At 42.1% G+C, this 25,892-nt stretch overlaps 1 protein-coding gene across 1 annotated transcript in view; it reads left to right on the top strand.

The window, feature by feature from the left end:
* The first annotated feature begins 550 nt into the window (after window positions 1-550).
* The window catches only part of ERBB4 (erb-b2 receptor tyrosine kinase 4), a 585,583-nt gene continuing 560,241 nt past the window's right edge, over window positions 551-25,892 (top strand). The window contains exons 1-4 of the mRNA XM_065413000.1: window positions 551-613; window positions 1,218-1,367; window positions 2,332-2,341; window positions 10,562-10,713. Of these exons, the coding sequence (XP_065269072.1) occupies window positions 551-613; window positions 1,218-1,367; window positions 2,332-2,341; window positions 10,562-10,713 (375 nt within the window). The remainder of the gene's footprint in view (window positions 614-1,217; window positions 1,368-2,331; window positions 2,342-10,561; window positions 10,714-25,892) is intronic.

Here is a 25,892-nt window from a genome sequence, read left to right as displayed (position 1 = left end):
TTCTATATAGCCGTATTCAAACATGGCAACAATATGTAATATAGAGAATTCCTTAAGGAAGGCATCCCCACTTGTGTCAGTTGAGCTTTGTATTAGGGTGTGTAGAGAAAATTCCAAGCCAATTGTCCTGTTCCCTACATTTCCAAGCTGCCCTCTAAGTAACAATTTGTGGTCCTGTCCACCACTTCTAACCCACTTTCTAATTGTCTCTAATATCAAACTTTAAGCATTCCTTTAGCTAGAAATATACTTCTTCTAAGTTGAATCATCCTTCAAAAACATTAGATTTAAACGAGAGGAAAAAAGGTTTCGGAATTCATCTTAGTTTTGCTTCCTCCCAAAAGAGAGATCTACAATAGTTTAAATTCAGTGAGACCCGTCCTTAATTAGAACATTCTTAATTGCAGGAAAAACCAGGTTTATGGTTGATTAGCTGAAAGATGCTAGGAGAGTGTAAAGTAATGAAAAGGCCAGGAGGGAGTTTTCCCCTTCTTTCTGTGTCTTTCACAGCAAGGGGTAATCTAGGCTATTGTTAAGAGGTGAGGATATAATGAAGGCAATGTTAAGTACTCCAAATTTGCCAGTAATTAGTGGCTTCTTAAAGGACCCACCGGTAATTTTTTCTGAGAGTTTTAGAAACTTGGCACCGATGCTTGAGATTGCTAATAAAACATTACTTTATCCATTCCTTCAAGAGTCCCTGACAATGTCTTGTCTATAAAAGCAAATTTAATTAAGTAAATAAATTACTGCCAGGAGTAGCGTACAAATAGATTGCAACTGTGTGAGAAAGAGGCACTGTGTATTTATTGTTTAGCTTGCCTTGTCCAAAGTAAGAGAACTTGCAATTCTGTTTTCATAAACAGTCTCCTGAAATCAATGAGTCTGATGTTTTAAGCAGTGTCTTGTGTATATATGGCCTGATTGACAAATCGATCAACAAATGAAAGTCGTGATGCACTCAAGCAAAACCTCATGTAGAGAGAGACAAATGATTTTTATGCATTGTTGCCAGTGCCTTGTCATGAGATTCCCCCCACCCCTAAAAAAGTCAAACTCAATCTTTCATGATTTAAAAAGAATGAAAGGTGGATCTCCTAGGGCTTGCCTATACATGGAACTGCTATTCCTGAATAACTCCATGTATGGATATTCTTATTCCAGAACAAGATTATTCTACTTTTGGATTCACACATGAAGTTATTCAGGAATAACAGTTGCTGAATAGGTCTGTGAATAGGAAAGCCCTTAGAAGGTTTGATTACAATACAGGGCTTTGGAGCTGTGCTCCGGCTCTGCTCCAGCTCCAGGCAAAAACCTGCAGCTCCACTGCTCTGGAGCTGCTCCATGCTCCAGCTCCGGGCTCCGCTCCAAAGCCCTGATTACAAAAATTAAAAAGATCAGTTGTTGAGCTAGGAGGGTTAAAAAAGAAACAGCTCAAATTAGTAGAAGACTAGTTATATTGGGTCAAAAATGATTTCTTCATTTAAATATATATTGATCATCACTAGCGCAGGGTAAAATAATTAACTCATATTTGTTGGAATGTTTAAGTGAATTCAGTTCGATCATGTTCACACTTGCTACTTGTTAGTTTTGAGTGAACATTTAAATAATTTAGTGGTGCTGGAAAAAATGGTAATGGAAAATTTAATTTCAAAGTTGCATGCATGAGTATCTGTGGAAAGAGTAAGCCAAATTCATGCATATAAGTGCTATAATTGCTTGCATGCTCATCTAGTCAGAGAACAGAGACTATAGTCTGTGACCTAGCTGCCCAATCACAAGTGTAAACTGCCTGAATTTTGAATATTTGTGACTAATCCCTAGACTGAAAATTATGAAAGTATACGTACTGAGTAAATTGCACTGGAGTCTGGCTAGGGATAGACTGCCCAAAGATGCATCACGAATGGATGGTTTCAAGTATTAGAGGGGTAGCCGTGTTAGTCTGAATCTGTAAAAAGCAACAGAGGGTCCTGTGGCACCTTTAAGACTAACAGAAGTATTGGGAGCATAAGCTTTCGTGGGTAAGAACCTCACTTCTTCAGATGCAAGTAATGGAAATCTCCAGAGGCAGGTATAAATCAGTATGGAGATAACGAGGTTAGTTCAGTCAGGGAGGGTGAGGTGCTCTGCTAGCAGTTGAGGTGTGAACACCATGTGAATGGATGGTTGGCTCTTTTAGATGATGTCATGGGGTGGCTGGCCTTTTCAGATGATGTCAGTGCTGAACATTAAGTCCAAACGTACACAAAGGGGACTTCATTTAAACTTTCCAAAAAAACCCCAAACCAATCCTTTCGTTCATTATGGTCAGTAGGTAAGGAGGGAAAAAATGGTGGTGGGGCAGGGAAACAAAATTAATGTGAGAGATGAAGAGAAGTAATTGGGGCGGAGGTGAGAGCATGTGTAAGGGGGGGAAAATGACGCTCTGAACTGTCCTTAAATCCAAAGTTCCAAGGTGCCCTATCGGAAACAATTTGTGGCTCTGACATCCACTTATAGCCCATTTTCTAGTGTAAAAGCTAAACTGGGAGCCAGTTAATAGACCACATTTTCTTTTTATATAAAAGAAAGTGGCTGTTAGGCTATAAACTACCGCTGAAAGAGCAGTAGGGTTTCAGGAGGATAGCAAGGCATAGTCCAGGACATCTTAAATAAACTAAATTAAAATAAGAAGGGGTTAGCAAAATTGTACAAACCATATATACTCCAACTAACTGGGTGATGGTATTTATAATCTTTCTCCTATTTTTTTATCCTTTTACTAGGATCTGCTAGTCATAGTGAAAGGATGCATTGCACAAAACTATCTTTAGTTGATTTTATTTTCTAACTGAGACATAGCCATATTTGAATAGCGATAAACCACAACAATGTGTCTTAATAGGATATTGGACTTCTCGGGGAGTGGGAAGCACTTAGCCTCCAACCTGATGATCGGTGTGCATTGGTGCCTACTGTCATGACTTATTGCCATAATAAAAACAAAGGTGAGGAAATCGCAATATGCTTGTGGATAACCTCTCTGCAGAGAAACTTATTTTTCAAAGCTGTGCGCTACATGCACATCCTTCACTTATGGCTTGTCGGTCAATCTGTCTTTTTGCTTGTCTGTCTTTATTGGAAAATGTAAGGAAATCACAGATTTTTCCTGTGCGTATTGCACATACAGAAACCACTCTCCCTCATTTTTACTAGCCTTGTGACAACTGTGGTGTGTGAATTTCTAATCAAGGCTTGGATGTTCACTCACAGAGATGACTAAGGCAGGTACAACAGTGAGAGAAACTATCTAGTGATGATACATACATGGCAATTCTCCTCCAACTAATGTCAGGGGCAAGTGAATTATTATTTTTTAACCAATGGAGGTGCCCCTACTGGGACTGCTCTTAATGTGTGATCTTTATTTTATTGCTTCTAGTCAATTTCTGGTGATGTGTATAAATGTGTTTAACAATACACAGTGATGTGCTTTGAGGGGGCACTATTATATTTATGAAATATAGATTAAAAAGCTTTTGAATTGCAGGGGAAAGCTGACATGTTTTGGCATAACTGTATTAACGCTCAGAAGAGCTGAAGTATATATTACAACAGCATCTATTAAAATATTTGCATTATTGTTGCATTTAATTTTAAAAAGCAGTGACAGTAGAGAAGTGCCAGGTATTGTTTTTGTTCTAAGAACTAAAAATAGGAGAGATGGCTAATTTAATATCATCTATAAAAGTCTGGGTTAGATGCAAACTCAGGACCCAATTCAGCAAGTTACTTAAGCATGTGCTCAAATTTAAGTTTGAGTGTATGCTACTCCCTAAAATTAGGTGCATGCTTAAGTACCTTGTTAAATCCACTTAACTCACAGTTAAAAATGCATAGTTAAAACAGTACTATTTACTAACAGTTTAAAATACACTTTTTTTTTTTTTTTGGTGCCCCTGTTTTTGATTCCATGTCATATGTCACAAGCCACTGTGTTCCTTCTCCCAAAGAGCTTATTCTCCATTTGGCCTTGGCCTTGTTCAGATCTTGAAAGACTAGTGAGAGATTCTTTCTTGTATCTCCAAAGAGACATCGGAACATGCAATCTGAGCGTGCTTTATGAAATTTACAGTAGGCATTGCACAAAGAACCCTAATGATTCTGACTCCTAGCGGGGATTCTGACATTGTTCCGGATAAACCAGAACTCCTTTGTTATTATAAATAGGACCTGCATTTTCAGTCACTGCAGGGATCATTTTTTACATTGCTAGTTATATCTTCCAGTAAAGAAAAAAAAAAAAAATCATATCAGATTCCTCTACTTCATCTAGGAGTTCAAGTCCCAGCAAAGGGAGGGTGGAGGCACTCTGAAGTCTTGCATCCTTAGATCTTCCCATGAAGAACTTCTTTGGATGGTTCTCATTAGGGGATTTGTCATTATTGGGAAGACAGTTCACTCCTGGAGGAGCTTCTTATCATTTAGTATTGTACCCCGTAGTGCCTCATTGCATGGGCGGGGAGGAGAGATGCCTTGAGAACTTCATTGCTGAGAATGTCTGTGAAAAGGCGTAACACTGGGGATTTCCTTGTATGGGATTTATTTCCTTTGCTGAGATAACATTTGTTTTTCAACTCCACTCCCTTCTGGAGCACTACTTAAAAACTGGCCTGTATTGATTTGAAAAATTACCTCACAATTATAAAACATACAGGCAGGTCATGGATATAAGGAATACACTTACCGCTCATATGCCTGTGCTGCCCAGGTATTATTATTATTATTATTATTTTTTAGTGGCATGTAATCTATGAAGGCGCCTTTGGAGAATCTCTTCTTGGGGAGAAAAAAAGGTAATGGAGATACTGGAAGGGTATCTGGGGAACTTTCCATCCTAGAATATTTTAAAACTCTTACCCCTTCACTTTTTTCTCTCTAAATCACTATCTAATCTAGTTCTCTTAGGTGCTTATGCGGCTTCCATTACCATAATATCTGAGCAGCTCACAATTTTTAATGCATTTATCCTTAACAAAACCCACATTTTATAGATGGGATCTGAGGCACCGAGGAGCTAAGTGACTTGCTCAAGCTCACACAGAAAGTCTCAGTGAATTAACCCTTTGTCTCCTGAGTCTCATGCTAGCACGTGAGCCACTGGAGCATCCTTCCTCTCGGCTCCATCACTGCTCCAGTATGTACTCCACTTCCATTTTTTGAGTTAATTTGTCCTATAGACCCCTGTCAAGTCATGTACTTTGATGCAGTGGATTGTAGTCTTCTCAATATGGTTCTGAGGCAGTTTGTACCCTCCAAGTTATGTACCCTATTTCCTGTGTGTATCTGTTTATGCATTTGGGCTTTCTACACTGATGTTTCACTGTATAGAGCTATAGCAGCTGAGCCGTGCCATTTAATGCAAGGGAGGATTAAAGTTAGTCAGTGACCTTCTCCTGTTTCCTGAATTTGGGGGTACTGGGCAGAGCGCACTGTTGGGTACATATGATCCATTACCTATTGGACAAGTACTCCACTGGGAGGAGATGCCCATATATAAGCTAACGCACAGGAGCATCTTCACATAATAAAAGGATTGTAGGTATTTTTTCTCTAAACTGTAAATGAAAGGATTGAAATACTTTAGTTATAAGATTGCTTTAAAGGGGCAAATCATTTTTTTATATTTGATTTTAAGGTTCATTTGACTAGAATAATTAGTTCTGTTTGCTAGCTTCTGACAACAACCAGAAGTTATTAATGCAGTAAGTTATCTGTCCAAAAGTATCTTCAATGTAATAAAGCTTTTGGCCCTGATTTTAGTGTCACTGGGACTGCTCAGATTCTTAAACAAAGCACTTGCATGCTTTGCAGGATCGGCACCTGATTGTAGGATCAAACCCATACATACTGCATAACCAGTGGGTCAGATCTGCAACTGGTATAAACTGGAAGAGTACCATTGACTTGAAATCAATGGAGCTGTACCAGTTTACACCAGCTCAGGATTTGGCCCAGGGTTTGCATTTATTTAGATTCTGAAAGAGCTTGGTTGGAAAAAACAAAACTTTCCCCTGAAAAAAAATGACAAGAAAAATTCTCTTCAGAATTTTTTTGACCACAGAGTGTTGGGGTTTTCATGGGAATTTTCAAAACAGTATTTCAAAACAAAAATGTTTTAATTTTGACTTAAAATGTCAAACTGCGTTCAGCAAACAAACAAACAAATGCTAAACCAAAAAGAAAAAGAAAAAAAAATTGCTGAAAGATTGGGTCCCGGGGATAATAACGGGTCCATTTCAAATCCTTTCAAGAGGAAACAACTTTAAAATTTTTTAAAAAGGTGTTTTTAAAATTAGCCAGCTTTATTAATAATCCATTTAGTAACTTCAGAATACACAGAAAAGCAACATTAGGAAAGTATTTAATGTATTCTTAGCTTCTAATATAATTTAACAGCTGAAAACAAGGGGAGCCAACACTACATGAGAAGACAGTTCCATGTGGATCGCCAGTGTACAGGCACCAGACCCTAGTCTGGGAATTATTGTTCAGGTGCTTGCTACCAATTGGCCGTTAGAAGCCGGAAGGAGTTTTCTAGAGAGAAAGCTGGTACCGAATCTTTGGCTGTCTGCTTTAACCCACCACTTGCTGAACCACTCTGACACAACAGTAGATATCTGCACAGCCAGTAGAGACTCCCAGTGATGATCAGAAAGGAGAATTTTTCCTGTTTTCATATAAATATAAAATACCTCTGGTATAAATGACAGAATATGACAAGTAGTCATTTATAACACTCATAAAAGCCTTGTTACTTCTGCTGTTTAAAAATACCAAAACATTTGAAAAGTGTGTATTTCAGCCAATTTTAGTGACTTTGCCTCTAATCCAGGGGTTTTCAATCTTTTTTCATTTGTGGACTCCAGAAATTTTGAATGGAGGTGCGGAGCCCTTTGGAAATCTTAGACATAGTCTGCGGATCCCCAGGAGTCCACGGACCATAGTTTGAAAATCATTGTTTTATGATAACAACAACCTTTTGCCGACTCCTTAGACATAGTCTATGGCCCCCCCAGGGGTCTGCGGACCACTGATTGAAAACCACTGCTCTAGTCGTACAGAGATTTGTTTGTATTGATTTAGTCTAAGGCTACAAATGGCTCCCGAAAAGCTATTTTGGTCTGGCAGGTATTTTATTTAATATGCTTCCTGTTTCAAAACCTTGGCTAAATTTAGATTTGCTTATGTGCAAGAATGGCCCACAAGGAGATTGTTGACGGGAAAGAAGAAATACATAAGGAAAGAAATTAAATATAATTTCACCCCCAAATGTAAGTAACATTCAAGTTATGACAGACCGAGAGACCCAAGACAAAAGTGCTTTTAAAAACTATCTTCTAATTTGATTTTGTAGCCACTCGAAGGGTGGGTTTTTTAATTTAACTCACTGGGAATTCTGCTTTGAGTGGCTGTGAGTTGGTCTTTGAATTTAGAACAGAATGCCAGCCTGAATGTTAAAGGATGGTTATACACTCACTGAAAAGTCACTGTGTAAAAATGGCACATTTGAACTTATGAGATAGTTCCCCGTATGTATTCAGAGTCACAATCTGCCAACTTTTGGAACTACAATAAGTTTGGGCGGGGAGATTTTTTTTTTTCACTTCTGTTTAGCTGTGCAACACCAACACCATTAAGAGCAAATGATGTGGATTCGAGTCTGGCTCTGGCATCATAAACAGAATTGTTAAAGGGACACAGTCACCTGGGAAACCACATCTCCATGTGGTATGTTGTACTTGCTATCGTTACAAGAAATGCCTGGGATTACTACAATGGAAAGATGCAAGAAAAAATATTTGTCGTCTTTTCAGTTTGATCGCTGTGTTCATTTGACATCCACTTTGGCTATGTTTGCATAGCAAAAGCTGTGCACGGGCTCGCCTACCCAAGCTAGCTTGAATCTAGCCAGCATGGGTAACAACTGCAGTGAAGACAGTGTGCGGTAGCCTTCAGAGTAGGCTAGCAAGCCAAGTATGTACCCAGGGTCTTTGCTGGGCTTATACTACCCACAATGAAGCCCGGGCTGTGCAGTCTTCACTGCCGTTGTCACCCACACTAGCTAGATTCAAGCTCGCTCAGGTAGGCGAGCCCATGCACAGCGTTTGCTGTGTAGACAAAGCCAAAGTGTATAATCAACTTCACCATTTAGTTGATAGTAGAACTTCCTGTCACATGAACTGGAAAGATGACATCCCTCTTCTTCAGTGCTTTGGGCGTGCATGTGTGACCAGAATCCCACGGGAGCCAGCTGAGGTCACTCAATTAGGGTGAACTACAAAGAATGGGGCAGGCAATCCCCAAAGCTGATGGATATTCCAATACTTAGCTTTACCAAGCTACCACAAAATAGCTTTTATTATACCTCACTGGTTACACACTAGTCAACAACACAGTTCCCTTAAAGTAACTCAGCTTCAGGCCTCCACCTAGATACCCAAGTCAAATATGATGAGGATTAATGAAAATCTTATTCATCATATGAAAAAAGTTCTTCCAATCCCAAAGGATCGGACACATTACTTCCCAGGTCAATGAATATTCCAGATCTTACCCAACTACACACTTACAGCCAATTCTTATTAACTAAACTAAAATTTATTAAAAAAGAAAAGGGAGCGAGAATTGGTTAAAAGTTCAGTATACATACAGCTATGAGTCAATTTTGAGATTCAGATTCATAGCAGAGATGGAGAGCTTTGTAGATACAAAGAGTTCTTTCAGAAATAGTTCATAGTTTATAGTCCAATATTTATATTCAGGGTGGTCCAGTCAGAACTTGGATCTCTGTCCTTATGGCTTAGGCTTCCCCGGCATGAAATCTCAAGCAGACCTGAGATAAAAAGGATTGGGACCCAAAGGTCTTTTATACAATTCCAGGCCTTCTTTGACAGTTTGGAGTCCTTAGTCGAACAATAGGCACGCATGGGGCCTTTGAAGTGGACCCATTTCCTAAGCATCGCAGATAATTATCCACACAGATTAACACAAGGCAATTGCCTGTTTTTCCACCATTCGCAGATGATTTGCTATACATTTCAAAGAGAGATGAATGCAGCGATATCCAATGTTTACAGTTCATTTAAATGTTAAGATATTCTTTTGATCTCTGAATTAACAGAATACAGCATAGACAGGGACTGTTTGATTACATTGTTGATTTCTACCAATATATATGTAAATACACAAAACCACAAACATTATCTCCCCATATGTTTTTAAGGGTTGAATTTGAGTAATTTATCCTGCAGAATTCTTAACCCTCTTGGTCATGCATCACAGTGTGCTTCCCCCACGGCCCAGAAAGAGGATATCCACTGGTAACAGCAGCAGCAAAATGGAAGCAGAAGAGGCAGCAGTCAGGCCTATGTAAAGGAACGGGAGACGAAGGGGAGCAAAGGTCAGCTTGAGCACATTTGGTGTTGCTCCTGCTTTGCCCAAATGACCTTTCTAAACATTAGCAGATGAACTGGAAAATTCCTTACCTGCTTTAAAAAAAAATCTTTAAAAGATGACATATTATTTAGAGCGTGCTTCATCAGAAGCATAAAGAAAATCCATTTCAAAGAAAATGAATCTCGCCATGTTCCTTTAACCATGTTTTGAGTGTGCAATCTTTATTGTTAAGGAAGGTAGCACCTGGAAAGAAACCAGCTTGACTTTCAGAATCCGGCTGAGTTTGAATTAGGTGGGGGAAAAAACATTTTTTTACTTGTAAATGAACAGATTTTGTTTGGATCCACTGAAAGAAGCACACATGGGCTGTCCTGTTTGATGCCATTTCTACAGTGAGTTTTCAGAATAGAACTAAACTTCAAAAAAATGTTTTTGAAGTCTTTCCAGTTTACCTGATCCTTAACATATGTGTGTATATTTCATTATCATCATCATAGAGAAGAGAAAAGGGAATTTTCTTTGTTTATTCCTTCTGTACTTCCTACAAAAACTTTATAGACGGGAATATCTTTCTGGAAGTCTTCCTATAGTCTAACACAAGTTATTGGAGTAACTGGATGAAGTTCTCTGGCTTGTGTTAGAGAGGAAGCCAGAATAGATGATAGTTTGGTCCCTTCTGGTCATAAAATCGTTGAAACTATGAATAGCCCTTCTAGATTTAGAGACATATTATGGTCAATGGCAAATCTCCTATGGGGTTCGCTGAAACTAAGATTTTGCCCTTACTTCTTACTTACGCATTGCTTTGTAATATTTCTTACATTTCTGCCTTTTAAAGCCTTTTGCTTGTTCTCTGGTTAGTACCACAACGTTGTCTCCTTTGGTCACGCATATTATACTGCTGAGATTACTATGGAGAACATTTGTCGCTACTTGTCACTGCTGTTGCTATTAAGGCAACTTGTAACATTTTCCTCTATGACATAATACAGAGATTAAAACAGGACTTTTATTGCAGTTAGGTGTATCTTTGTCTACAACTTTTGTTCCCTACTTTGCTTCTGTGTCTCTGATCATTATATATAATATACACATTTTTTTTTCTTTTTTGCAGTGTGCGCTGGTACTGAGAACAAGCTGAGTTCTCTGTCTGATCTTGAGCAGCAGTATCGTGCGTTGCGCAAGTACTATGAGAACTGTGAAGTAGTCATGGGCAATCTGGAAATCACCAACATTGAACACAACCGTGATCTTTCCTTCCTCCGGGTAAGTAACCTCTTTTCCCACCTTACCCATTGTGTGAGCAGATATTGGTGTTCGACTGCACACTAACAGAGTGTCTTGTTCATACGTGGCGTTTCTATTCTGCTGACTGGCTGAGACGGTAATAGAAGCAGACCATACAAATATACAGTAAAGTCACAGAGGTGCAAAGTACAAGAACAACAGTGCACCAACTGAGTGTACAGTTGCCAGGGTTTCTGATAGAAGGTACTGGCAGTGCACATTTAATGTGTTTGCTTCTCAGTGTTGCAAGCTGGTGTGAAGGTGTGTTAGGAAGAGACCTGGGAAGGTCAGAGGATCTTGCAGATAAACACTGCTGGTTTTAACAGGCTAATCCTATTAAAATGCCAGGCAGAAACAGCTAAAACGGTAAACAATAGGCGAACTCCATGTGCAATACTTGTGTAACATTTATCCCTTACTAACATGTTCAGTAACACCCTTGCATTTACAGCAGTGGCTAGGGTGACCAGATGTCCCAATTTTATAGGGACAGTCCTGATATTCTGGGCTTTGTCTTAAATAGGTGCCTATTACTCCGCACTCCCGTCCCGGTTTTTCACACTTGCCATTTGGTCACCCTGGCTGTGGCATTACAATGTGTGGAGTCTCCAGGTGCTAGAGGATGTCAGTGGTGGATCAAGTGGTGCATATGACCTAGTGCAGTGCTGTCATTCTGAGACTGCAGACAGCCTGAGAGTAGTAATCAAGAGAGATGGGGAGGATGAAAGCCAAATTAAGAGTCGCTAAACGTCACTGTTGTTTATTCTTTGACAGTTGACTGTTTTAGAAGAAACGTCCAGCTAATGGGATCACCCAGTGTATTCTGCTCGTTTGAGAGTGTGTTCCACTGGATTAAGGCCACAGTGTGGGGTGAAGAGATATGCAGGTGTAGGAATGACTGTCAGGTGAAGGGAGAAGAAATGTTAGTATGATTGTGGCCCAAATGGGCCATAACATGATATAGCTGGTCAATATGGATGAGGTCAAACCATGATACAAATACAATCTTATATGGCTTGTTTTGATTATGTACAACTCTCATAAAACCCCTTTCTGTGTTTCTAAATGTGTGTGTCTGTGTGTAGATAACACTTGTAGGAGATGCGGAGACCAAGGGAAGAGGACAGTCAAAACCTCAGTCAAGGGGAAGGAATGGGATGGCAGATGCCCACCCTAAATGTTTTTCTTTGCATCGTTGGTCTGGGAAAGATCAGGGATAGGCAAAATGTTTGCTTTAGAGCTGTCTCATTTTGTTTTGCAGGGTCTTATGTGAACCTTTTGTTTAATATTAGTTCACAAAGATTTAAAGATTTCTACTGTTGGTTCTAACAAAGCTGAAGCACAAACCAAACCTTAGTCCGACTGGCACGTTTCGCTTCTTTTCAGGTTAAAATCACTCCACTCCAAACCACACCTTGGGCTCATGGTTGCTCAAAACTTAGACCAGGCTTGCTAAATGGTTTGCAAGCTTGACTCAAACTAAATGGTGCATTGAGGGTAGTTTTAATTCAGTTTAATTGATGACCAGTTAGCTACACAATTGCAAATGCTAGTCTAGACATTCCGCAAACATAGAGGGTGAGTCCTAGGGTAAACCACCAACTTTAGAACAAGTGTCTATGGACTGTCTAGACTAATGTTCACAGCCATGTTAGTTAATTGTCAATCAATTAACTCACGTTAAAACAGGACCACAAACTCTGCTCTAGACAAATCTTCACCGAACATGGCCCAAGTTTCCGATATGCAATGAAACTGCAAACAAGGTCAGTTTTGCTTGGCTCCAAGTTTTTTTTATGAAAGCTTTTCACAACTCTAAATTCCTCCCTTTTTGGCTGTCCGTTTGGGGAGGAAGGTCAGAATACTCTGTGAATTACTGAATCAGGGCTTCGCACAGAGGATGGCCTCAGTGAGGATTGCTTGTGTTTAAAGCTGGCCCCACCTAACTAAAGGCACAATTGTGGTTTATTCATTAAGCAAACTAGAAGTGAAAATGAAGTTCTCTCCTATTTGTTTCCCCTGCGACTCTAAATAGTCTCCTTTTTCGTACAGACTCCTCTGCTGTTCTTTTTTTGGGCAAGCCTTAAACAGAAAAAGAGAGGAAAATAGTACAGGAAAAATAGCAATAAACTAAGCAAATGAGAAGAAGAAATGAGGGCCATCAGTGGTAAATCAAGGCAATTTACTGGCTTTGGCTTTGTGGAGATTGTTACAAAGGCTTTTATTTATTTATTTTACCTGGGACTGCCCTCTCACAGATGTCTCGGGGGGGAAAAACCAGAAAAACACAAATATGAAAACAAACCGGCAGCTATAGTTTAATATGATAAATTATCGTCATTAAACAGAGGAAAACATGTTCTTGGTGAAATAAATAAATAAAAAGGTGGCATATTTATGCTAATAACTCAGCATTCATTAGTTAGACATTAGTATGTATTTTAATGACCTAACAAAGGTGGCAGATGGGATCTAACCAAGAGCCAGGCTATTAGTCACTTTTAGCCTTTTAAATGGTGAAATCTGTAATGTAAGTGACACACAGCCTGCCCTGCTCCCCTCCACCCTCAGTCTTCTTACTTTCCTTCTACCCCAAATGGGCTTCAAGTAGCCAATAGACAGACTGCTGGTTTATTTATGTGTCTAGCTGACGAGCATCTATGTAAGCCTTCCTTCTTCCTCATTAGTACTGACCCTGACTCAGAAACCTTTCACGCCAGTAAACAGGCAAGACCTATTGAACTAGGCAAGGCGGGCTTTACTTTTTATTCTGCAATAGCAGATGAATACCAACATGAAGGGGAGGGTGAGGGGATGATTTTATTTGCACTGTGGAAAAAGATTAAAAAAATAACAGCCCAGCTTTCATATTTATTCAGACACTTAACACCTACATGGATTGCTTTCATGTTTGGGTGTTAACTCTGTGGTTGTCTAATTATTAAAGATGAATGGGTCTACTTTTCCGCTGCCTTCTACTTTGTTTAGTCATTTAGGCCTTGTTTCGGGAAGGTCCTTAAGCAGGTAAAAGCCTGTGCTTAGTCTAATTGACTTCAAAGAGAGTGACTCATGCTTAAATTTACACACCTACTTAAGTACCTTTCTGAATGAGGGACTTATTCCTGTGTAAGGTGAGTGTAACATGCTGTCATTCTGTCTTACACACCTTGTATCACTTGCCTGCAGATAGATGAAACTGGTTGCCAATTTAAGTACCAGGTCATCATATAGGACAGTTGCTGACCTTAGGACCTGTCAGGGTATACCCCCCAAAATCTGAACTCTGGGGTACAGATGTGGAGACCCGCATGAAAGACCCCCTAAGCTTATCTTCTACCATCTTAGGTGAAAATTCTTCCAAGGCACAGTCTTCTGCCTTGGACAGATATTGCTGCCACCACCAAGTGATTTTCACAAATATTCAGGGAAGGGTCACTTGGAATCCCTATCCCCCCCAAATATACTCCCAAGCCTCTTCACCCTCTTTTCTGGGGAGGCTTGAGAATAAAATACTAACCAGTTGCCTTAGCAATGTGAGCACAGACCAATCCCTTGTCTAAGGACTTTGGAATCAAAGGATTCTTTAAAAAAAGGTACATTTTATTAAAAAAGAAAGAAACACATCTAAAAACTGAGGCTTTAGGGACTGAACACCAAAAATAACTTTCTTGGGGTTTAGCTTAAAGGTTACAAGCAAAACAAAAGCACCTGGGGTTTGCACAGAGGAATCCACAAACCAAAACAACCAAAAAGGTTCCTAATCGCATCTGTCTTAACTTTTCCTGTGCTACTTACATATCTGGGGTTCCAAATGAGGAGTTTCTAGGTATGATGCTAATGATTTCCCATACCTGGCTTAAAGCTTACAGCTTGTTGCTGCCTTCCCCTCTCTCCAGCCCAAGAGACAAAGAAAAAAAACCCCACACTCAGCAGTTTTTCCAATTTGAAAGGGTACAGCCTCCCTATTGGTTCCCTGGTCAGGTGCCAACTCAGGTTAAGCTTCACTTAACCCTTTACAGGTAAGGCAATTAGGATACAGCTGCTAAGGAGGATTCTATAGCCACTGAGTGGCTGGGTGTCCATAAAAGGAAGCTACCCCCCTCATTTATCACGGGACCAGATTCTGCCATCTTTAATTTCATTAATTAACATTAGTAGGACTGTTGTAAGCAAGACTCGAGAAGTAATTCTTCCACTCTACTCAGCACTGAAGGCCTCAACTGGAATACTGTATCCAGCTCTGGGCACCATACTTGGGGAAAGATGTGGACAAATTGGAAAAAGTCCAAAGGAGAGCAACAAAATTGATTAAAGGTCTAGAAAACATGACCTGTGAGGAAATATTGAAAAAACTGGATTTGTTTAGTCTGGAGAAGAGAAGACTGAGGGGGGACATAAATCTTCAAATACCTAAAACATTTTTATAAAGAGGAGGGTGATAAATTGTTCTCCTTAACCACGGAGGACAAGACAAGAAATAATGGGGTTAAATTGCAGCAATTGAGATTTAGGTTAGACATTAGGAATAACTTCCTAACTGTAAGGGTAGTGAAGCACTGTAACAAGTTACCTAGGGAGCTTGTGGAATCTCTGTCATTGGAGGTTGTTAAGAACAGGTTAGGCAAACACCTATTACAGATGATCTAGATAATACTTAGTCCTACCTTAGTGCAGGGGACTAGACTAGATGACCTATCAAGGTGCCTTCCAGTCCTACATTTCTGAGATTCTATGATTAAGTAGTACCTTACTTCATGAGTAGCCCTGACCTTATTGGGACTCCTTGCCAAGAAAGGTTAATACTCCACATGAATAAAGGATGACAGCATCTGGTCTTACCAAAATTGAGACAGGTTAGTTACTAGGAAGTTCATGAATTTCAGGCTGTGCATCAGATCAGAACACTTATCCTTCACCCATACTTTTCTTTCTCCTGAAGCCTAATCTACACACAAGAAATGTTCATTGATATGGATAAATTGATTTAGAGAGACGAGATCAGTGAGGTAATATTTTTTATTGGACCAATATCTGGTGGTGAGAGAGACAAGCTTTTGAGCTACAGAGCGCTCTTCTTCAGATCTGGGAAAGGTACTTCAAGTGTCACAGCTAAATACAAGATTAAACGGATCGTTTAGCATAAGTAGTTAGTATGTATTCTAAGGGACCATTCAAGGTGAAGTGGCCCATTAACACCCCTGTAGGCGGTTACTGGGTTACAGGTTGTTGTAATAAACCTTAAATCCAGTGTCTCTATTAAGACCATGATTTTTAGTGTCAAGCAAAGTTATGAATTTAAGCACCCAGACTCGTCTTTTGAAAGTGTTGTGTAGGTTTCCTTTGAGGATGGGGACTGAGAGGTCAGCTATAGAGTGATCACTTTGTACTGACGTAGCTTGATTATGTAATCGTAGTTATGATTAGTATTATGCTTGCACCAATATAACTAAATTGATTTAGTTATACCAGTACAAGCTCTGAACATAAACAAGGTACACCAGGATGATGTGAAGCTTATGTTGATTTAACATTATTATTTATCATTTGTACCTAAATGCTACAACCAAGATTGGGCCCCCCTTGCACTAGACATAGTGAAAATCAGTCCCTGTCACAAAGAACTTACAACTGGACAGACAAGACAAAGGGTGGGGCAGGAAACAGAGAGATCATGGGTTGTCCCAGGTCATTCAGCAGGTCGTGGCAGAGCCAGGGATTAGAACCAAGTCTCCTGACCCTCAATCAGTGCCCTAGCCAATAATTATATTTGGTAAATTGAAATAAGTCTCACCTTGCACTGCTGCAGCACAACTGTGCTAGGGTTTGCCCCAGTGAAACTTAATCAATCTAGTTATGCTGGTGCACATTTCTTGTACGTAGTCAAGGCCAGAGTTGTGGATTAGCCCTTCTTTATGTTTGATAAATAACTGTTCAGAAAGGATCAAATCCCACACAGTTTTATATTGTGGATGACTATTTGCTTGAAAAAATGGGAACCTGTTTTAGTTTCATTTAGTAAAAACTAACAGTTTATACTATGGACAGTTTGTACTTCTTAAAAGCATCTTGATATTCAATTTTCTAAATAAAGCGTGCATTTATTATAGCACAAAACAATCATTGCAAATGTACTTGCTCGATTAAACAAATCTGGTACACAAGAGTTATGTTAGATTAGTAAAGTGTTTCATTTTACAGTCAGCAAAATGTCTTCTTGTCACTGAATTTTATTTAACCAATTCAGATTATGTTATTTTAAAAGGCATGACTGAAACGCTAAACTGCTAACAATACCTCTTCCAAATTATTATGAAAACTTATTTCCAAATAATCAAATCTACAATCAGTGTCCTTAGTAAATACGTAGAGTGACTTTATCAATGCTTTTCTGTAATGCCTTGTCCCACTATACCTGTTGACTGTGATCGTGTCACCTGTTCTATCCATGCTCACATTAACGGGATACAAATGACACAGCAACTTTATAGCTGTTTGACATATTTGTGCATCCTCATCTACCATGCTGTCTAGCTATGTAAAATTGTTTTGCAACAATCTGGGTAGCTGTCCAATATTTATTATTTATATTATAGTAGTTCCCAGAAGCCCCAGCAGACATCAGCGCCCGGTTGTGCTGGGCAAAGCTTGAACTCTAAATAGACAAGGCAGACTAAGGGTATGTCTACACTGCGAAATTAGGTCGAATTTATAGAAGCCGGTTTTATAGAAATCGGTTGTATACAGCCGATTGTGTGTGTCCCCACATAAAATGCTCTAAGTGCTCTAGTCGGCGGACTGCGTCCACAGTACCGAGGCTAGCGTCGACTTCCGGAGCATTGCACTATGGGTAGCTATCCCACAGTTCCTGCAGTCTCCGCCGCCCATTGGAATTCTGGGTTGAGATCCCAATGCCCGAATGATGCAAAACAGTGTCGCGGGGGGTTCTGGGTACATGTCGTCAGGCCCCTCCCCCTCCGTCAGAGCAACGGCAGACAATAGATTCGTGCCTTTTTACCTGGGTTACCTGTGCAGACAACATACCACGGCAAGCATGGAGCCCGCTCAGCTCAGTTCACCGTCACCATATGTCATCTGGGTGCCGGCAGACGTGGTACTGCATTGCTACACAGCAGCAGCAGCTAACTGCCTTTTGGCGGTAGACGGTGCAGCATGACTGGTAGCCGTGGGGCTGGCAGCCGTAGGGCTGCATTGCACCAGCCCCTTGCCTTTTGGTAGAAGATTGTATATTACGATTGGTATCCATCGTCATCGTACTGCAGTGGCTGTCGATCATGGGCACCTGGGCAGACATGCTCAGTCCTATTGAACTGTCTTGACGATGATGGCTATCAGTCGTAGTATGCTATTTTCTGCCAAGCGCCCAGTATCTTCTGCTAAGCACCCAGAAGAGGCCGAGGGTGATCTGGGTGCTGGCAGACGTGGGGCTGGGAGACGTGGGGCTGCATTGCTACACAGCAGCAGCCCTTTACCTTTTGGTAGAAGATGGTATATTACGACTGGTATCCATCGTCATCATACTGCAGTGGCTATCAGTCATGCTGCACCGTCGGCTGCCAGCTTAAGATGTAAAAAATAGATTTGTTCTGTATTCATTAGCTTCCCCCTCCCTCCGTGAAATCAACGGCCTGCTAAACCCAGGGTTTTGAGTTCAATCTTTGGGGGGGGGGGCATTCTGTGTGACAGTTGTTTGTGTTTCTCCCTGATGCACAGCCACCTTTGTTGATTTTAATTCCCTGTACCTGTACGCCATGTCGTCACTCGCCCCTCCCTCCCTCCCTCCTTCCCCTGGTCCGTCAGATACTAGTTTCGCACCTTTTTTCAGACCAGGTGCCATAGCTAGCACTGGGATCATGGAGCCCGCTCAGATCACCGCGGCAATTATGAGCACTATGAACACCACGCGCATTGTCCTGGAGTATATGCAGAGCCAGGACTTGCCAAAGCAAAACCAGGACCAGCCGAGGAGGCGATTGCAGCGCGGCGACGAGAGTGATGAGGAAATTGACATGGACATAGACCTCTCACAAGGCACAGGCCCCAGCAATGTGGAAATCATGGTGTTACTGGGGCAGGTTCATGCCGTGGAACGCCGATTCTGGGCCCGGGAAACAAGCACAGACTGGTGGGACCGCATCGTGCTGCAGGTGTGGGATGATTCCCAGTGGCTGCGAAACTTTCGCATGCGTAAGTTGACTGCCTCCACGCATTTCATGGAACTTTGTGACTTGCTTTCCCCTGCCCTGAAGCGCCAGAATACCAGGATGAGAGCAGCCCTCACAGTTGAGAAGCGAGTGGCGATAGCCCTGTGGAAGCTTGCAACGCCAGACAGCTACCGGTCAGTCGGGAATCAATTTGGAGTGGGCAAATCTACTGTGGGGGCTGCTGTGATCCAAGTTGCCAGGGCAATGAAAGACCTGGTGATATCAAGGGTAGTGACTCTGGGAAACGTGCAGGCCATAGTGGATGGCTTTGCTGCAATGGGATTCCCAAACTGTGGTGGGGCCATAGACGGAACCCATATCCCTATCTTGGCACCGGAGCACCAAGCCACCGAGTACATAAACCGCAAGGGGTACTTTTCAATGCTGCTGCAAGCCCTGGTGGAGCACAAGGGACGTTTCACCAACATCAACGTGGGATGGCCGGGAAAGGTACATGATGCTCGCGTCTTCAGGCACTCTGCTCTGTTTCGAAAGCTGGAGGAAGGGACTTTCTTCCCGGACCAGAAAGTAACCGTTGGGGATGTTGAAATGCCTATCGTGATCCTTGGGGACCCAGCCTACCCCTTAATGCCATGGCTCATGAAGCCGTACACAGGCAGCCTGGACAGGAGTCAGGACCTGTTCAACTACAGGCTGAGCAAGTGCCGAATGGTGGTAGAATGTGCATTTGGACGTTTAAAAGCGCGCTGGCGCAGCTTACTGACTCGCTCAGACCTCAGCGAAAAGAATATCCCCATTGTTATTGCTGCTTGCTGTGCGCTCCACAATATCTGTGAGAGTAAGGGGGAGACATTTATGGCGGGGTGGGAGGTTGAGGCAAATCGCTTGTCCGCTGATTACGCGCAGCCAGACACCAGGGCGGTTAGAGGAGCACAGCAGGGCGCGGTGCGCATCAGAGAAGCTTTGAAAACGAGTTTTGTGACTGGCCAGGCTACGGTGTGAAACTTCTGTTTGTTTCTCCTTGATGAACGCTCCGCCCCCCCCCCCCGGTTCACTCTACTTCCCTGTAAGCCAACCACCCCACCCTCCCCTCCCCCCTTCGAGCACCGCTTGCAGAGGCAATAAAGTCATTGTTACTTCACATTCATGCATTCTTTATTAATTCATCACACAACTAGGGGAATAATTGCCAAGGTAGCCCGGGATGGGTGGGGGAGGAGGGAAGGAAAAGGACACACTGCAGTTTAAAACTTTAACTCTTATTGAAGGCCAGCCTTCTGATGCTAGGGCAATCATCTGGGGTGGAGTGACTGGGAGGCCGGAGGCCCCCCCACCGTGTTCTTGGGCGTCTGGGTGAGGAGGCTATGGAACTTGGGGAGGAGGGCTGTTGGTTACACAGGGCCTGTAGCGGCGGTCTCTGCTCCTGCTGCCTTTCCTGCAGCTCAACCATACGCTGGAGCATATCAGTTTGATGCTCCAGCAGCCGGAGCATCGACTCTTGCCTTCTGTCTGCAAGCTGACGCCACCTATCATCTTCAGCCCGCAACTTGCTCTGTTCATCCCGCGATTCAGCCCACCACCTCTCCTCTCGTTCATATTGTGCTTTTCTGTAGTCTGACATTGACTGCCTCCACGCATTCTGCTGTGCTCTGTCAGCGTGGGAGGACATCTGGAGTTCCGTGAACATATCATCCCGCGTCCTCCGTTTTCTCTTTCTAATCTTCACTAGCCTCTGTGAAGGAGAAACATTTGCAGCTGGTGGTGGAGAAGGGAAAGGTGGTTAAAAAAGACACATTTTGGAGAACAATGGGTACACTCTTTCACGTTAAATTTTGCTGTTCACATTACACAGCACATGTGCTTTCGTTACAAGGTCGCATTTTTCCTCTTATATTGAGGGCCTGCCGGTTTGGTGTGAGAGATCACTCACGCAGTGCCAGGCCACAGATTTCGGCTTGCAGGCAGCCATGGTAAGACACAGTCTTTTGGTTTTTTTAACCTTCTTAACATGTGGGAATGGTTTCAAACAGTAGCGCTCTCATTTCCCATACCAAGCACCCGTTGGGTTGGCCATTTAAAATGGGTTTGCAATGTAAAAGGAGGGGCTGCGGTTTCCGGGTTAACATGCAGCACATACACAACTAACTCCCCTCCCCCCCACACACCCAATTCTCTGGGATGATCACTTCACCCCTCCCCCCCACCGCGTGGCTAACAGCGGGGAACATTTCTGTTCAGCAGAGCAGGAACGGGCACCTCTGAATGTCCCCTTAATAAAATCGCCCCGTTTCAACCAGGTGACCGTGAATGATATCACTCTCCTGAGGATAACAAAGAGCGATAAGGAATGGATGTTGTCTGCATGCCAGCAAACACCGGGACCATACGCTGCCATGCTTTGTTATGCAATGATTCCAGACTACGTGCTACTGGCCTGGCGTGGTAAAGTGTCCTACCATGGCGGACGGGATAAGGCAGCCCTCCCCAGAAACCTTTTGCAAAGGCTTTGGGAGTACATGAAGGAGAGTTTTCTGGAGATGTCCCTGGAGGATTTCTGCTCCATCCCCATACATGTTAACAGACTTTTCCAGTAGCTGTACTGGCCGCGATTGCCAGGGCAAATTAATCATTAATCATTAAACACGCTTGCTTTTAAACCATGTGTAATATTTACAAAGGTACACTCACCAGAGGTCCCCTGTGCGCCCTCAGGGGATGGGAGCACGCCTTGGGTGAGTTCGGGGGTTACTGGTTCCAGGTCCAGGGTGATAAACATATCCTGGCTGTTGGGGAAACCGGTTTCTCCGCTTCCTTGCTGCTGTGAGCTATCTACATTATCTCCATCCTCATCTTCCTCGTACCCCGAACCCGCTTCCCTGTGTGTTTCTCCAGTGAGGGAGTCATAGCACACGGTTGGGTGCACCCCCTAGAATGGCATGCAGCTCCGCGTAGAAGCGGCATGTTTGTGGCTCTGCCCCGGACCTTCCGTTTGCTTCTCTGGCTTTGTGGTAGGCTTGCCTTAGCTCCTTAATTTTCACGCAGCACTGCTGTGCGTCCCTGTTATGGCCTCTGTCCTTCATGGCCTTGGAGACCTTTTCTAATATTTTGCCATTTCGTTTACTGCTACGGAGTTCAGCTAGCACTGATTCATCTCCCCATATGGCGAGCAGATCCCGTACCTCCCGTTCTGTCCATGCTGGAACTCTTTTGCGATCCTGGGACTCCATCATGGTTACCTGTGCTGATGAGCTCTGCGTGGTCACCTGTGCTCTCCACGCTGAGCAAACAGGAAATGAAATTCAAACGTTCGCGGGGCTTTTCCTGTCTACCTGGTCAGTGCATCTGAGTTGAGAGTGCTGTCCAGAGCGGTCACAATGAAGCACTGTGGGATAGCTCCCGGAGGCCAATAACATCGAATTCCGTCCACACTACCCCAATTCCGACCCGCTAAGGCCGATTTTATCGCTAATCCCCTCGTCGGAGGTGGAGTAAAGAAACCGGTTTAAAGGGCCCTTTAAGTCGAAAGAAAGGGCTTCGTCGTGTGAATGTGTCCAGGCTTAATTCGATTTAACGCTGCTAAAGTCGACCTAAACTCGTAGTGTAGACCAGGCCTAAGAATGGGAAGGGAAACAGAGGCATTGAGAGTTGAAATGAGAGGCAAAAGGCATACTTGGAAAATTGGAAGTCAAATCCTGTTGAGAAAAATCGAAAGGAGCATAAGCTCTGGCAAAACAAGTGTAAAATAAGGCAGTCCAAAAACGAGTTTGCAGAGCACCTAACAAAAGATTGAAAATCTAACAGCCAATTTTTTTAAAGTACATCAGAAGTAGGAAGCTTGGCAAACAATCAGTGAGGTCACTGGATGATCGAGGTGCTGAAGGAAGACTCAAGGAAGACAAGGCTGTTGCAGAGAAGCTAAACGAGTTCTTTGCATTGGTCTTCACTACAGAGGATGTGAGGGAGATTCCCACACTTTAGCCATTCTTTTTAGGTGACAAATCTGAGGAACTGTCCCAGACTGAGGTGTCAGTAGAGGAGGTTTTGGAACAAATTGATAAATTAGACAGTAATAAGTCACCAGGACTAGATAGTATTCATCCAAGAGTTCTGAAGTAACTCAAATATGAAATTGCAGAACTACTAACTGTAGTATGTAACCTGTTGATTAAAATAGCCTCTGTACTAGATGACTGGAGGATAGCTAATATGATTCCTATTTTTAAAAAAAGGCTTCAGAGGCGATCCTGGCAATTACAGGACGGTAAGCCTAACTTCATTACCAGGCAAGTTGGTTGAAACCATAGTAAAAAAATAAAATTATCAGACGCATAGATGAACATGATTTATTGGGGAAGAGACAACACAGCTTTTGTAAAGGAAAATCATGCCTCAGAAATCTATTAGAATTGTTTGAGAGGGTCAACAAACCTATGGACATGGGTAATCCAGTTTATATAGTGTACTTGGACTTTCTGGGAGCCTTTGGCAGGGTCCCACATCAAAGGTTCTTAAGCAAAGTAAGCTGTCATAGGATAAGAGGGAAGGTCCTCTCATGGATCAGTAATTGGTTAAAAAGATAGGAAGGGTAGGAATAATGGTCAGTTTTCACAGTGGAAAGAGGTAAATAGTGGAGTCCTCCAAGGATCTCTATTGGGACGTGTGCTGTTCAACACAGTCATAAATGATCTGGAAAAGGGGTTAAACAGTGATGTTGCGAAGTTTGCAGATGATACAAAATTACTCAAGATAGCGATAAATCCAAAATAAACCGTGAAGAGTTGCAAAAGGATCTCCAAAATTAGGTGATATGTCAACAAAATGGCAGATGAAATTCAATGTTGATAAATGCAAAGTAATGCATATTAGAAAACATAATCCTACCTGCATATACAAAAAAAGCTGTCAAAAAAGCTAACAATGTTAGGAACTGTTAGGAAAGGGATAGATATAAGAAAATATAATAATGCCCCTATATAAATCCATGGTAAGCCCACACCTTGAATACTATGTGCAGTTCTGTTCTCCCCATCTCCAAAAAGATGTACTAAAATTGGAAAAAAGTGCATAGACGGGCAATGAAAATGATTAGGGGTATGGAATAGCTTCCATGCGAGGAGAGATTGAAAACACTGGGAGTGACTAAGGGGGGATATGATAGAGGTCAATAAAATTATGAATGGTGTGGAGAAAGTGAATCGGAAGTATTATTTACCCCTTCATGTAATACAAGAACAGGAGTTACACAATGAAATTAATAGGCAGCAAGATTAAAACGAACAAAAGGAAGTACTTCTTCACATAAAGCACAGTCAACCTGTGGCGCTCATTGCTAGGGGATGTTGTGGAGGCCAAAAGTATAAATGAATTAAAAAAGAATGAGATAAGTTCATGGGGGATAGGTCCATCAATGGCTAAAAGCCACAGTGGTCAGGGAGGCAACCCCATGGTCTAGATGTCTCTAAACCTCTGACTTCCAGAAGCCAGGACTGGAGGAAGGAGTGGATCATTCAATAATTGCCCTCTGCTGTTCACTTGATCTGAAGCATCTGGCACTGACCACTGTTGGAAGACAGGATACTGGGCTAGATGGACCATTGGCGTGACACATTCTTATGTTCTTATGTTAACTTCTCTAGTTCATGCTGCAGGTCAGTGGCAGAACTCAAGTAGAATAGAACTCAAGTTTTTTGTATTCTGTTACTAGACCAGAGTGTCTAAGCATGGGATAGAATGCCAGAGGTCCTACACACTCTGACATCAGCAGCATGCAAGCTAGTGCATTCTGGTACTGTATGTTATACCAAACGCACAGCTGGATGTAAAGAGGAGACGTCAACCCCGTTATGCAAACTTGGGTAGGGGGTCCTGTCCACAGGCAAAAAAAGCTCTGTACTGGGTGAGTCACAAGAAGCCAGTCATGTGCCAAGGTAGGCCTCTGGCAGGAGAAAAACACTTTTCACTGACTGTGGTTTACTAACCAAATGTGTGGGATGAACCAAGTCATGTTCAGAACCAACCATGTCAGTGATTTATCAGAGGTCATTCAAAAGATGCAATGTAGGCGGAGGCCATGTCCGCAAAATTAATGCGAGACCGGATTCTCATCCAGAAGAACTGTTAATTCTTTCAGTCCCCTTTGTTGAAATCTGTGGCAAAAGGCTGAGGTTAAAAGTAATCTCAAAACGATGCAGGAGTATAGATTTACGTGTTTTACAATGTTTTTGCTTTGCATAGTCTTTTGGCGTTGTCCAGAAAGCTAGTGGTCAACTGGGCAGTGAACTCTGAGATTTCTGTTAGGTGCTCCAACTAGGAGATAAGCATTATCCTATGTCTGGTGGTTCCTCTGGCTTTTCAGTCCCAAACTAAGTTTCCAAGAGGTCACTAGAAGAAATCCTCATAGGGCAACTTTAAAAGCAAAACATGCTGGCTCTTCAAATTCAATTATCAGATTCTGCAAAACAATTAAAGAAGTGAATTTGCACACAATTAATCCACAAACTGTGGTTGACAGACTATAACCAAATTACATATACATTAGCTATTATCCCATTAATTTTGCAATTATTTTGGTTGTTGCATATCAATGATATAGTTTGAAGTATGTTTATGAAAAGACTCACGTGCTGTATAACCGAGGCATGACCACAGGTTATCTAACAATGGGTAAAAGTGGGACTGTTAGTATTGTGCCAGTGGGGTAACATATAAAGTTAACTTTTTTAGTAGTAGTATTTGTGCTAGGCGCTGTACAAACTCATAGTAAGAGAGAGTCCCTGTCTTGAGGACATTACAATTCAATAGAAAATACAAAGAGTAGGAGAAGAAACAAAGACACGGAATGGAGAAGAGATTTGTCCAGCGTCACACAGCAAACTAATGGCAGAACTGGTATTAAAACCAGAGTTGCAGTCCAGTACCCTGGCTATTGTACTACACTGTCTTTCAGTTTTGCTATGTGATTTTGAGGTTGCTGGG

Source organism: Emys orbicularis, chromosome 11 (assembly GCF_028017835.1).
Source record: "Emys orbicularis isolate rEmyOrb1 chromosome 11, rEmyOrb1.hap1, whole genome shotgun sequence".
Lineage (NCBI taxonomy): Eukaryota > Metazoa > Chordata > Testudines > Emydidae > Emys > Emys orbicularis.
Note: the sequence above shows the minus strand (reverse complement) of the source record. Positions and strands in the feature narration are given on the sequence as shown.